General features: G+C 42.4%; 1 protein-coding gene across 1 annotated transcript in view; it reads right to left on the bottom strand.

Moving 5' to 3' along the window:
• Positions 1-4,508: 4,508 nt before the first annotated feature.
• CWH43 (cell wall biogenesis 43 C-terminal homolog) overlaps positions 4,509-12,949 on the bottom strand; it is a 44,374-nt gene continuing 35,933 nt past the window's right edge. Inside the window, 3 exon segments of the mRNA XM_019928192.2 lie at positions 4,509-4,668; positions 5,321-5,382; positions 10,254-10,398. Of these exon segments, the coding sequence (XP_019783751.2) occupies positions 4,509-4,668; positions 5,321-5,382; positions 10,254-10,398 (367 nt within the window).

The following is a 12,949-nucleotide window of genomic DNA, read 5'->3' as shown; positions in this document are numbered from 1 at the left end:
ATCTCCACCTCAGATAAGCCATGTGAGATGGAAAGTAAGGTCCTGAGCGCTTGATGAACAAGCGAGAGACTGAGAAAAAGAGCTAGTGTCTACTTTTCATTAGAAATGAACAGAAATTTGGGGGAGCTGTGGGAAACCAGAGAAGATGAGAGGGAGATTCCTAAACTTCATGATGTGGAAGAGACAAAAGATTTGTAAAACAAGGGAATATCTAATTCTACTTGAAGAGGTTTTGAGTTTTTATAACTTAAACCCTTCTGTCTTTCCAAATCTTATGCTACCACTAAAACACATGGTGAGAGTAGTTTTGCTTTACTTGGTTTGTTTTGAGGAACTCAAGGAAAGAACAGAGTCCTCCGTTGGCTTGGCACAGTCAGAAGCGGCCCTTGCCTCTGTGTATGTGCCTCCCCAGAACTCTGGGAAATTCTGAGCACCTGCTGAGGGCCAGGCACCGCTCGGTGCATTAAGTGCATCCTCTCCTTGTACTGCAGCATCATCAAAGTGTTAGAAATGCAAGCGCAAGACCATCTATGAACTGAACTATGACAGTAGGAGATCTGTGTGAGGGGTGATCACAAAAATGTCACTTGCCCCTTAACTTCCCACAACTGACAGAAGTTTGGGAGAGGACACTGTCTTCTGGAGGGAGTGGTATGAGGGTTCTGTCCATCTTATCCAGAGCTAAAAGGTAAAGTGACCCCAGCTGTCATCTGGATTACATGACCTTGCAGTATTGTTGTTAGGAGATAATGTTGGTAAAGCACTTGGCTCAATAGAGAGTCAACAGTCAATAGTTACCATTCAAGATGTCTCTGTATCTTTTTGTTTCCCAAACTTGGTGATGAGGAACCAGAGAAAAGGGCAGTGTCTTTTTCACTTAAGTGATACCTCCTATCACCATCACGTGCCCAGTGCCGTACTATGGATATAATAGATACTAAGTAAATATGTTTGTTGTTGCCAGGTTCCCAGAGTTCCCTAAATGTGTTAGTTATCTACTGATGCAGAGCAAATTACCCAAATACAGATGGTCCCCGACTTACCATGTCTCCACTTAGGATTTTTTGACTTTACAATGATTCAAAAGCAATATGCATTCAGTAGAAACCACACTTGGAATTTTGGATTTTGATCTTTTCCCAGGCTAGTGATATGCAGTACAAATACTCTCTTGTGATGCTGGGCAGGGCAGTAAGCCACAGCTCCCAGTCAACCACACGATCACAGGGTAATCCACACTTACAACCACTCTGTACCCAGATGACCATTCTGTTTTTCACTTTCAGTACAGTATTCCGTAAATTACATGAGATTTTCAGCACTCTTTATAAAATAGGCTTTGTGTTAGATGATTTTGCACAACTGTAGCTAATGTAAGTGTTCTGAGCACCTTTAAGGTAGGCTAGGCTAAGCTATGATGTTTGGTAGGTTAGATGTATTAAATGCGTTTTCAACTTACAATATTTTCAATTTACATGGGTTTTTCAGGACATAACTCCATCATAAGTTGAGGAAGATTTGAACACAGATGGCTTAAAACAACAGTTATTATCTGTTAAGGATTTAGGAGCAGCTAAGCCAGGTGGTTGGACTTGGGTCTCTCATGAGTGGCAGTCAAGATGTGAGCTAGGGCTGAAGTACAATCTGAAGCTTGGCTGAGGCTGGAGGTTCCGCATCTAAGGAAGCTCACTCCCGTGGCTGTTGGCAAGAGGCCTCAGTCCCTCCCCACCTTTCCACAGGGCGGCTCATGATGTGGCACCTGGCTTCTCTCAGATCCAAGAGGATGAGACTGAGGCAGAAGAAGCCACAATCTTTCAAAACCCAAGCTTAGAAGTCACATGCCCTCTCTTTCACATTATTCTCTTCATCAAAAGTGAGTCACTAAGTCTAGCCCACACTCAGAAAGAGACCAGTCAGGCCCCACCTTTTTTTGTGTGTGTGTGGTACGTGGGCCTCTCACTGTTGTGGCCTCTCCCGTTGCGGAGCACAGGCTCCGGACGCGCAGGCTCAGCGGCCATGGTTCACGGGCCCAGCCACTCCGCGGCATGTGGGATCTTCCCGGACCGGGGCACGAACCCGTGTCCCCTGCATCGGCAGGCGGACTCTCAACCACTGCGCCACCAGGGAAGCCCCAGGCCCCACCTTTTGAAGGAAGTGCCAAATCACTTGTGGACATATTTAAAACCACCACAGTATGACATCGTGTTTTGCAGATGGTGATGTGCTCAACACGTTTTTATTAAATAGATCCCAGGAACCTCCTTAGATTGTGACATAAAACCTTTGGAAATTCTTTTAGAATTTTTATCTCTGCCCCAAGAGATCAAACAACATTCAGGGCCCTTCTAGCTCAAAGACGTAATGTGTGGCCCCCTGAACAACATTCAAGCCACTATTCCTCACAGAGATAATGCTTTTGGGCTGAATTCTCCCCATCACCTACCTGCTTGGTTCTAGGGAAGAATTCTCTCTGTGGAACCCCTCTGTGTGCAGAGGTATGTTCCCTGACAACTGGTCGCCTGATTGACTGGAGACATCAACAGAGCGTGTCCTGTACAGCCAGGGAGTGATGCAAACCCAGAGAAGAGACACGATGCTTTCAGAGCTCAGGGAAGGATGGCAATGGGCGTGCTGCAGCTGCTGAGTCAACAACAGTTATATGTACCCATTATTCTTCTAACAATTAGACTTAATCTTGAAACATTTTTTTCCCCTGCTTTGTTCCAAGAGGGATGTAAGGCTGCTTGATTTCTGTAAGTGATCCTTCCAGCTTGTCAAAAAATCCATTCCCTATTTTTAAGCATTAAAAAGGTAAGACATGGGCTTCCCTGGTGGCGCAGTGGTTGAGAGTCCGCCTGCCGATGCAGGGGTCATGGGTTCATGCCCCGGTCCGGGAAGATCCCACATGCCGCGGAGTGGCTGGGCCCGTGAGCCATGGCCGCTGAGCCTGCACGTCTGGAGCCTGTGCTCCGCAATGGGAGAGGCCACAACAGTGAAAGGCCCACGTACCACCAAAAAAAAAAAAAAAAAAAGGTAAGACATTTTTGTTATTTTCTCTCTCATAGTAAAACTTTCTTAGGTTACCCCACATTCTATTTTTTATCAAATATTTAAGAAAAACAATTTGGAGAAATGCTTGTATTTGGCAATATATGTTATAAATTGATAGAATTTCTCACTGCATTGTAAAAATACTGTTGCTGCTATTGCAGCTACTGGCTCTGGAGGATTTACCATGCAGTATTTTAAGAACTTTGTGTGTCATTCAAACCTTGAAAAAACTTAGGAGTCAGGCACTACTATTTTTCCCATTTTGCAGATGAGATTTGAAGCTTAGAGAGGTTAAGCAACTTGCTCACAGTTGCGCAGCTGTTCACTGGCAAAAAGTGAAGGTCTGAACTGGGCAGCTTTTCCCCAGAGCCTATGCTCTTCATAGCCACGTTGCAGTTACAAAGGGCAAGATCAAATACAGTGACTGAAGCCAATCAAGACTTGGCTATAGCTCTCCTTACGTTTGCTGCCTACACTTTGATACAGTTTTTTCTTGTAGGGAGAGACAAGGAAGAAAAAGAGAATGGATAAATGTCATTTCCCCCCCAAACAAAATGACATCTGAGAAGTTTCTATAGCTACTAGCTGGTAAAAGGAGTAGAAATGTCAAATAATACTAACAAGGTATATGACATGTTCTGGGTCTGGTTTCAGGCAGACATTTCCTCTCCTTATCCAGTCATGGGAAGAAAAAAGAGCAACTACTCCAAATCACATGTCTTGCTGCAAACAGATTTCTCAGATAACCTCTCTTTAAAACTAAACAACACCCAACATATTTCAGAGGGTAGAGTATCTGTGATGGAAATAAATAATCCACTCTCCGTAGTCTCAATTCTTACTGCACATCAGAATAGCCTGAAAAGATTATTTTTTAACCCAAAGCCCATGTATCACCAAGAGGTTCTGATGAATTGGTCTGGGGTGGGACCCAGGCAGAGGGAGTTTTTAAAAGCTCTCCGGGTGAGTCTAAGTGCAGCCAGCACTGAGAATCACAGCAACCCAATGATGCTAACAGGCTTCCTTCCCACTTGTTGGCTCTGTCACTGACCAGCCACGTAACCCTGATGAAGTTATGTTCCTCAGCCTAAGCTTCCTTACCTCTAAAATGGGGATAACAAGAGGACTAATCCAATGTGGATTAATCGAGACAACACATGACACATCTAGAACAGGGTCTAGGACACAAAAACACTTTAATATTAGCTATTATGATGGTGATGGTGCCATTGATCTTTTTTGCCAGAGGTTGGGACTTCAACACGTTTCTCTATCCCAGAAAGCAGGGATCGTAACTTCAACCCAAGTAGGATGTCATAATCTTTACCAGGAGCTCCCTTAACATGAATAAACCTCTAGAACCGAATCTAATTTGTAGCTCATTGTGAGGTAATATTTAGGTCCCTAGAGGGGATGGACAATCTCATAGCTGTAGTTCACGACATAAAGGAACTCACTCACCTGGGATTGAAGTGAATTTTCTCGGGAACTTCCCTGGGGTCTGTGACCACTTTCTGGTTGTCTCTATAATTAACGGGATCATCAGGGATCCTAAATTTGGCCATCTGAATTTCAGAGTCACTCAGCTCAGCATGGGAGATTCTTGCATAACCCAATCTGTGGCAGAAACAAATGGTTTGTAAAGATATTATTATCATACAGAAATCTGATGAGATCTAGTATTATAGATAACACCTTCATTATTAAGCCAATTTCCCATTTCTAACTCTACTCTGTATATCACTAGAATTAACTTGATATATTACTCTGCCGATGCAGGGGTCATGGGTTCATGGGTTCATGCCCCGGTCCGGGAAGATCCCACATGCCGCGGAGCGGCTGGGCCCGTGAGCCATGGCCGCTGAGCCTGTGCGTCCGGAGCCTGTGCTCCGCAACGGGAGAGACCACAGCAGTGAGAGGCCCGCGTACCGCAAAAAAAAAAAAAATATGGTGCCATTGCTAACATGTACTGACAGTTACATAATGATCAGGCTTAATAACTCACACAGTATCTTCTTTGTATAATTAAACTTAATTTGCTTAACCATTTACTCCTTCTTAACTCATTAGGCTATACATTGAAAAAAAATGTTAAACTGGGTAACTAGTCAAATCAATGTCTATGAAAAGTAACACAATTAACTAATTGCTTCCAGAAAGTTTTTCCTTCCAGGATAGACCCAAAAGATCACAATAACAGTAGATTAAGAAAAACAACAATCCAAAAAAAAAAGAAAAAGAAAAAAAAACAAAAAACACCTATGCTTACTTGATCAGCCCTCGATACATAATATATTCACACCATCTGTCTTGATCTGTGCTGTCAATATCCTAATAATGAAGAGAGAAGAGAATGTTTAAAGCATTCAAAACGGTGCTGTATTCTGAATTGCCAAGAAAATGCGTGAGCTACAGTAATAAATATGCCTTTCTTTTGTGCATGCTATTTTCTCTGCCTAATTCCTACTGATTTTTTAAGGTCAAAATCATTTATTCATTCTATAGATATTTTTGGAGCACCTACCATATGCTCATCTAGCCCCAGTATGAGATGCTGGGAGTAAAACATGAAGGTGATCTAGAGAGAGAGTTAGGCAGCAATCACAACACGGTACTGGCTCCGCACAGTTTTCCAAGTCTCTCATCCCAAGCAGAACTGACTGCATGCTCATCGGTCATCCTGTGTAGTCCTTTACGCGCACCAGCTACACCACTCTGTATAGTTAATTGTTTAGATGTCTCCACTCTCCCCTTCCTGAGCAGAAAGACTCAATCACCTAGGCTCCCTGGTTCCCAGCATGAAGGCTGGCATTTGTCAGGAGCTCAGTCTGTTTGTTAAATTGAGTCACTGGCAACACACGTTTCAGAAGTAATCATGAGTCTATTTGACGTTGAAAGCTTGAGACTAGCGTTACTTTTCATCAGAAAATCAGAACATAAACATTTTTTTTCTATAATGTGTTGGCAAAATTCTAAATATGGAGCTTTTATACTAAAGAAATATTCATGTTCTTCTTTTAAAAAATATACCTGACTTTTGACTATGTTGACTAAATTTGACTATTAAAATTTAATTTAAAAAATATTTTTAGGGCTTCCCTGGTGGCGCAGTGGTTGAGAGTCCACCTGCCGATGCAGGGGACACGAGTTTGTGCCCCGGGAGGATCCCACACGCCGCGGAGTGGCTGGGCCCATGAGCCATGGCCGCTGAGCCTGCACATCCGGAGCCTGTGCTCTGCAACAGGAGAGGCCACAACAGTGAGAGGCCCACGTACCACAAAAAAAAAAAAAGAATCCACTGCAAATCTTTTTTTTTTTTATCATCTTTATTGGAGTAAAATTGCTTTACAATGGTGTGCTACTTTCTGCTTTATAACCAAGTGAATCAGCTGTACATATACATATATCCTCATATCTCCTCCCTCTTGCATCTCCCTCCCACCCTCCCTATCCCACCCCTCCAGGTGGTCACAAAGCACCGAGCTGATCTCCCTGTGCTATGTGGCTGCTTCCCACTAGCTACCTATTTTACATTTGGTAGTATGTATAAGTCCATGCCACTCTCTCACTTCGTCCCAGCTTATCCTTCCCCCTCCCCATGTCCTCAAGTCCATTCTCTACATCTGCGTCTTTATTCCTGTCCTGCCCCTAGGTTCTTCAGAACCTTTTTTTTTTTTTTAGATTCCATATATATGTGTTAGCATACGGTATTTGTTTTTCTCTTTCTGACTTACTTCACTCTGTATGACAGACTCTAGGTCCATCCACCTCACTACAAGTAAATCAATTTCCTTTCTTTTTATGGCTGAGTAATATTCCATTGTATATATGTGCCACATCTTCTTTATCCATTCATCTGTCGATGGACACTCAGGTTGCTTCCATGTCCTGGCTATTGTGAAGAGAGCTGCAATGAACATTTTGGTACATGACTCTTTTTGAATTATGGTTTTCTCAGGGTATATGCCCAGTAGTGGGATTGCTGGGTCGTATGGTAGTTCTATTTTTAGTTTTTTAAGGAACCTTCATACTGTTCCCCATAGTGGCTGTATCCATTTACATTCCCACCAACGGTACAACAGGGTTCCCTTTTCTCCACACTCCCTCCAGCATTTATTGTTTGTAGGTTTTTTGATGATGGCCATTCTGACTGGTGTGAGGTGATATCTCATTGTACTTCTGATTTGCATTTCTCTAATGATTCGTGATGTTGAGCATCTTTTCATGTGTTTGTTGGAGAAATGTCTATTTAGGTCTTCTGCCCATTTTTGGACTGGGCTGGTTTTTTTGATATTGAGCTGCATGAGCTGCTTGTAAATTTTGGAGATTAATCCTTTGTCAGTTGCTTCATTTGCAAATATTTTCTCCCATTCTGAGGGTTGTCTTTTGGTCTTGTTTATGGTTTCCTTTGCTGCGCAAAAGCTTTTAAGTTTCATTAGGTCCCATTTGTTTATTTTTATCTCCATTTCTCTAGGAGGTGGGTCAAAAAGGATCTTGCTGTGATTTATGTCATAGAGTCTTCTGCCTATGTTTTCCTCTAAGAGTTTTACAGTGTCTGTCCACTGCCAATCTTGACACAACTTTTGACTGTGACAGTGGAACCCAACAGAGTATTAAATAAAAATCAAATAAAATTCCTCTTACACACACACACACACACACAAATTCTCTCTTATTAGGATACAATCAATTTTTTCTTAAATTTGCCAAATATCATCTTGTATAGTAGTCTTCTATACTTTATAGACCATATACTTACACATTTATCTAATGTGATTTGATACATACAGCCAGACATACATAATACAAACATGTAGCTACCACCTATTAAGTGCCTCCTACATGCAAGGCTTAGGGCTTTTCAGGCATTACTTTATTTTCATCCTCACAACAACCCTATGATACAATAGGTATTACTATCCCCTCTTTATAGATGTGGACATTGAGGCCCAGAAAGGTTAAATAACTTGCCTCAAGGTCACAAAGCTGGTAAATGTGGCACCAGGTAGGCTAGTGATGAGAGACTACATGGAGAGAGAGGTCCAGCCAACAACCAGCACCGAGGCCCCAGACCAGTGAGTGGGGGACATGTCAGACCTCCCCAGCCACAGCCACCAGCTGACTCCACGAATGAACGCAGGCAAGAACAGAAAACCACTCGGTAGACCCCCACAGTCATGAGGATATTGGACCATTGTTCTTTTTAAGCCACTAAGGTTTGTAGCTTACACAGTGATGCACTAATAAATAACTAATGCAACCCCTGTGATTCCACTCTCCAGATTTTCCTCTTACTCTTCTGACTTCTCCTTAATCTCTCTTCTGAGATAATCTCCCTCCTCTTCCCTCACCCATCACCCCCATGATAGCCACACTAAATGTGACTCTATCAGGAGTTTTCTTTGGTCTTCCTCTTGCAATCTCTAACTCCATAAGCAATATCATTCCCTTCCATGGTTTTAATGATCACCTAGATGGTGGCAACCCCTTAATCTGTATCTCTAGTCCTGACAGCCCTTCTCAGTTCCAGATCCATATGTCCAGCTGCCTAATGGACAGCTCCACTAGTATCCCACAGATGCCTCAACTCAGCCTAAAGCTGAACTCATCTTCTTTGCAAAACTCTTCTTCCTTATGTATTCTCTATAATAATAAGGGTCACCATCATAAACCCTCTGACCAAAGCCAAAATTAGGAGTCCATCTTGACCCCACTTCTGCCTTATCCACCAGGGCAGAGATTAACTCATCTCCCTAATATCTGCCTTGCCCCTCTTCCAAAGTTGTAGGATTTTTAGCTAGGTATAAGGGTATCAAGATTAAATATTGCATCTCTCAACTTCCCGTACAGTGAGGTATGGCCAATGACTAAATTCCAGTCAATGAAATGTAGGTAGAAGAGGTCAGTTTCCTGGAATTTGCCTTAGAGATAAGTTGCACATGCTCTTGGGCCCCTCTGTATCCCTTCCTCCCTCTTGCTAACTAGAACAAGGATGCTGCCATCTTGGACCATGAGGCAAACTTGGGAGTGGAAGCCTTTTAATGTGGAGCCACAAGATAGAAGGAGCACACTCCTGATACCACAAAGTGCCGTACTAGTGGTGAATCACCTGCCCAGACTTTTACATAAAGAGCTATACTTCTCTTATTTAAGCCACTGTCGTTTTGTGTTTTCTGTCACATACAGAATACCTTCATCGTACAACGTTCTCTCTCACCTGTCTTTCCAAGCACTTGATAAAATGGTTAAGATTTTTTGTTTGCAGATATTATCTCAAGACAATGAAGTAAAAAAAAAAGACATGTAAAGGACCAAGAAATCTACATAGGGCTTAACTAAATATAATAATTGTATTTCTCATTATAAACGAATGCATTTAACCTTCTAGTGTATATATGTATCAAGGATTTGATTTGTCTGTCAGTTTCCCAGAGTATGATTATATCTGGATACACTGAGAAATTCAACTGTTTTGGACCTGGACAGGTAAGGACAAATTCAGTGTCATTTAGTGAGGCCCTGATCAGCCAGCCTCTCTGTATGCCATTTTATCTTTTACTCTCATCATGATTAACTTGTACAATGTGGCAGATTGTATTTTCTAAACACGGCTACAATAATCCACTTTCCATATGGCATTCTTATAATGTGACTTTGATACTCCTCTCATCAAGAGATGGGGTTTATGTTTCTTCCACTTGAATGTGAGCAGGCTTGTGATGACAGCAGAAATCACGTTATATGACTTACAAGGCTAGGTCATACAAGGCAATACAACTTCTTCCTGGTTCTCTTAGGACACTCACCCTTAGAACCCAGCCATCACGCAGGAAAGAAGCCTAAGCAGCCCACGGAGAGGAAGCAGGACCCTGAGGCCAAAGCCCCAGCTGAGCTCCTAGTCAACAGCCCCACCAACTTGCCACTTATGTGTCATCTGCAAAGTGGCTCCTCCGGTCCCCAGGTGAGCCGCCTAGCTGTGTGGAGCAGAGATGAGCTATCCCCACGAAGTCCTGTCCAAATTGCAGATTGATGAGCAAAGAGATGAATGCTACTTAAAGCCAGTATGTTTTTTGTTTTTTGGTAGTTTTCCATGCAGCAGTAGATAATCAGGATACATATTACAATGTTGGGTTAGGTTTTCCAAAACATGAAGAAGAAACACTTTATTTAAGAAATCAGAAATCCTATTAAGATTGTGTTACCTTCACATTGCCACGTTCAATGAGCTGTAGATAATCTCTGGAACCAGGTGCTGAAGTGATATATCCCAGAAATATCACTTGCTCAGAGCTATTTTTCAGTAGTTTTGAAACAGCAATAGCTTGAAGTTTCCTATCGAGGTCATCTCTGAAAAAATGCAAAAATATACCTCTTTACTGTATTTGCAAAACAATTTTTTAAAAATATTAGGTACCTGGGCTTCCCTGGTGGCGCAGTGGTTGAGAGTCTGCCTGCCGATGCAGGGGACACGGGTTCGTGCCCAGGTCCGGGAAGATCCCACATTCCGTGGAGCGGCTGGGCTGGTGAGCCATGGCTGCTGAGCCTGTGCGTCCAGAGCCTGTGCTCCGCAATGGGAGAGGCCACAACAGTGAGAGGCCCGCGTACCGCAAAAAAAAAAAAAAAAATTAGGTACCTAACTAAGTTCCCAAAGAATATCTTCAAACACTGCACAAACCCAGAATAATTCCTACTGGGACACACTGACTTAATGTTATGCAAATGAGCAAGACAGCTATAGTGCTTCAACTGAGCAGGCTGACAGACTTGACCAAGAACAACATGACCTTTCCCCACAAATCATTTGGAGTCCAGTGGATAGAAATATCTAAAAACAGCAATTGCTCAACTTTTCATCAGAAGAAATTATAACAATAATCTAAGACCTGGTCATCAGTATTACAGCTAAAGATTAGTAGTTCAAAAAAAAAAAAAAAAGCAAGGAGTACCGGTAAGAGGGAGAATCCTAACATTCACAGAACACACCAGGTTTGTTAACCTACTCAGCTCCTTCAACTAAACAGTTTCTGAAAGCCTCCCTGGCTCTCCTGGTCAAATACTGGCTAAGTGTGCTGCTTTTATCATATTAAGCACTATAAGTGTGTAACTGAGACAATCAGGCAGGTACATCAAGGCTCTGAGGGGTTTATAGTCAGTCTGTCTGGGGAAAAATAGGGACATCATATCTGCATGACCCAGCAAGAAAAACTGAAACCACTCTAGGTGTTTTAAACAAAGTGAATTTAATTCAAGGGATTGGCTACTAGGTGATAGGAAGCCAAACAGGAATCAGTGAAGCAACTAGAGTTTAGTAGCAGTGAGAAACCTCTACCACCTCTAGGGCTAGAGGGACAACAGGAAGAGGTGATATTCCCAGAGTCCACAAGCCAGTCCTAACTGGTGGGAAATGGTACTATGGAGGAAGCTACTCAGAAGGATCCAGGGCCATTGAAGGAGGAGTTGGAGCCACAGAAGAGACTTAGCTGCTGCCAGAGACAACAGAGAAGGAAGAGAGAGCGAATGAGAAGTACTCTGTCTCCTCCCCTCCTCCAGCCCTCCAGCCTTGCATTAGTGCGTCCCATTGGCTAAACCTACCCAGAAGCCAGAAGACAACAGACTCTGGGAAATGTGGTTTCCTGCAATCTGTAGCTGGAAGGGAGCTGAACCCGGGAATGGATCCAAAGGCAAATAGGCAGCAGACCAACACAGGCACTTACGGAGTAAGACAGCTAATAAATGACTGTTAAGAAAAATCAATGACAAAAGAAGATAGAGGGAGATCACCAAGAGCTGAGAAGACTGGAGAAACCTCATTGAGGTAGGATCAGAAGACAGGACTAAGCTTATCCATTCTTACGTATAGACATCTGAGCGCTATTAAAAGATGTCTCAAGAAACAGAAGAGTGAAAAGGATGACCATTTGCTAAACATCTTTGCCTAGATCCATTCCCAGCCCTTCTCTATGCCCTGGAGGCTGGTCTCTGCAAATTTCATCTCCTGGGCTTCCTTGTCTACTAATTTCCAGTGAGGTTTGGGTAGGAAGAGAGAGAAATTGGAGTATTTCTTCGAGCTGCATTCCTCATGCCTGGTGGCCCCTCTTCTGGTTCCAGATCAAACGGGGCTCTGGGAACACTGTTTCCTCTACCTGTCCCTTCAGCCCTAAGGATGGTACTGGTTCCCCACCATTACTAGTGTCTGAGTACCTCAGCATCTCTTATCTGTTCCTCTGACCCTTCCAACATCGTGGTAAGTAGTCCCTTCATTAAGTCTGCAGTGAATTCTATTCCTTCTGACACACAACTGGGATTCAAATCCAATCTAGAGAATGTCAAAGTCACTGCACCACAGATAGAGCTTTCATTCAAATAGGTTTTAGCAATATATTATCGGAAAATAATCTGTGAATTTGGCTTTACATTTTCTCAGGAGATAAATTTTATCCAGTGATAATAATAAAAATAAAACCTATATGTATGTATGGGTATAAAGAAAGGAGGGGGAGGAATTAGGAGACAGGGAGAAAGAGAGAGATTGAACACGTTTTACGTTCTTATCTGTTGATATTTGATCAGCCCAATAGCCCTATGATGTGGGTTAGAAAAAATAATTTTATCTGATTTTCAGAGACAAGGGAACTGGAGCTCACTGAGTTTATCTTACAACAGAACCAAAACTGTAACTACAGACTACAGGTTCTGTGCTCTTTCTTTTTTGTACATTTATGCATGTTTTAAGAAACAAACACTGTAAGTAACTGGTGGCTCAGTTAATTACCTAAAATAATACCAATTTTAGTTACAGTGTATACCTAAGTAACTTCTAAGGAATGCTGCTATTTTCTGTTTATTGGTTGTAAAGAGATATTTGTGTCGTCAGTAATTTTAGAAATCCCGTTGAATC

This window comes from Tursiops truncatus, chromosome 5 (assembly GCF_011762595.2).
Source record: "Tursiops truncatus isolate mTurTru1 chromosome 5, mTurTru1.mat.Y, whole genome shotgun sequence".
Lineage (NCBI taxonomy): Eukaryota > Metazoa > Chordata > Mammalia > Artiodactyla > Delphinidae > Tursiops > Tursiops truncatus.
This window is presented reverse-complemented; position numbering and strand designations above follow the sequence as displayed.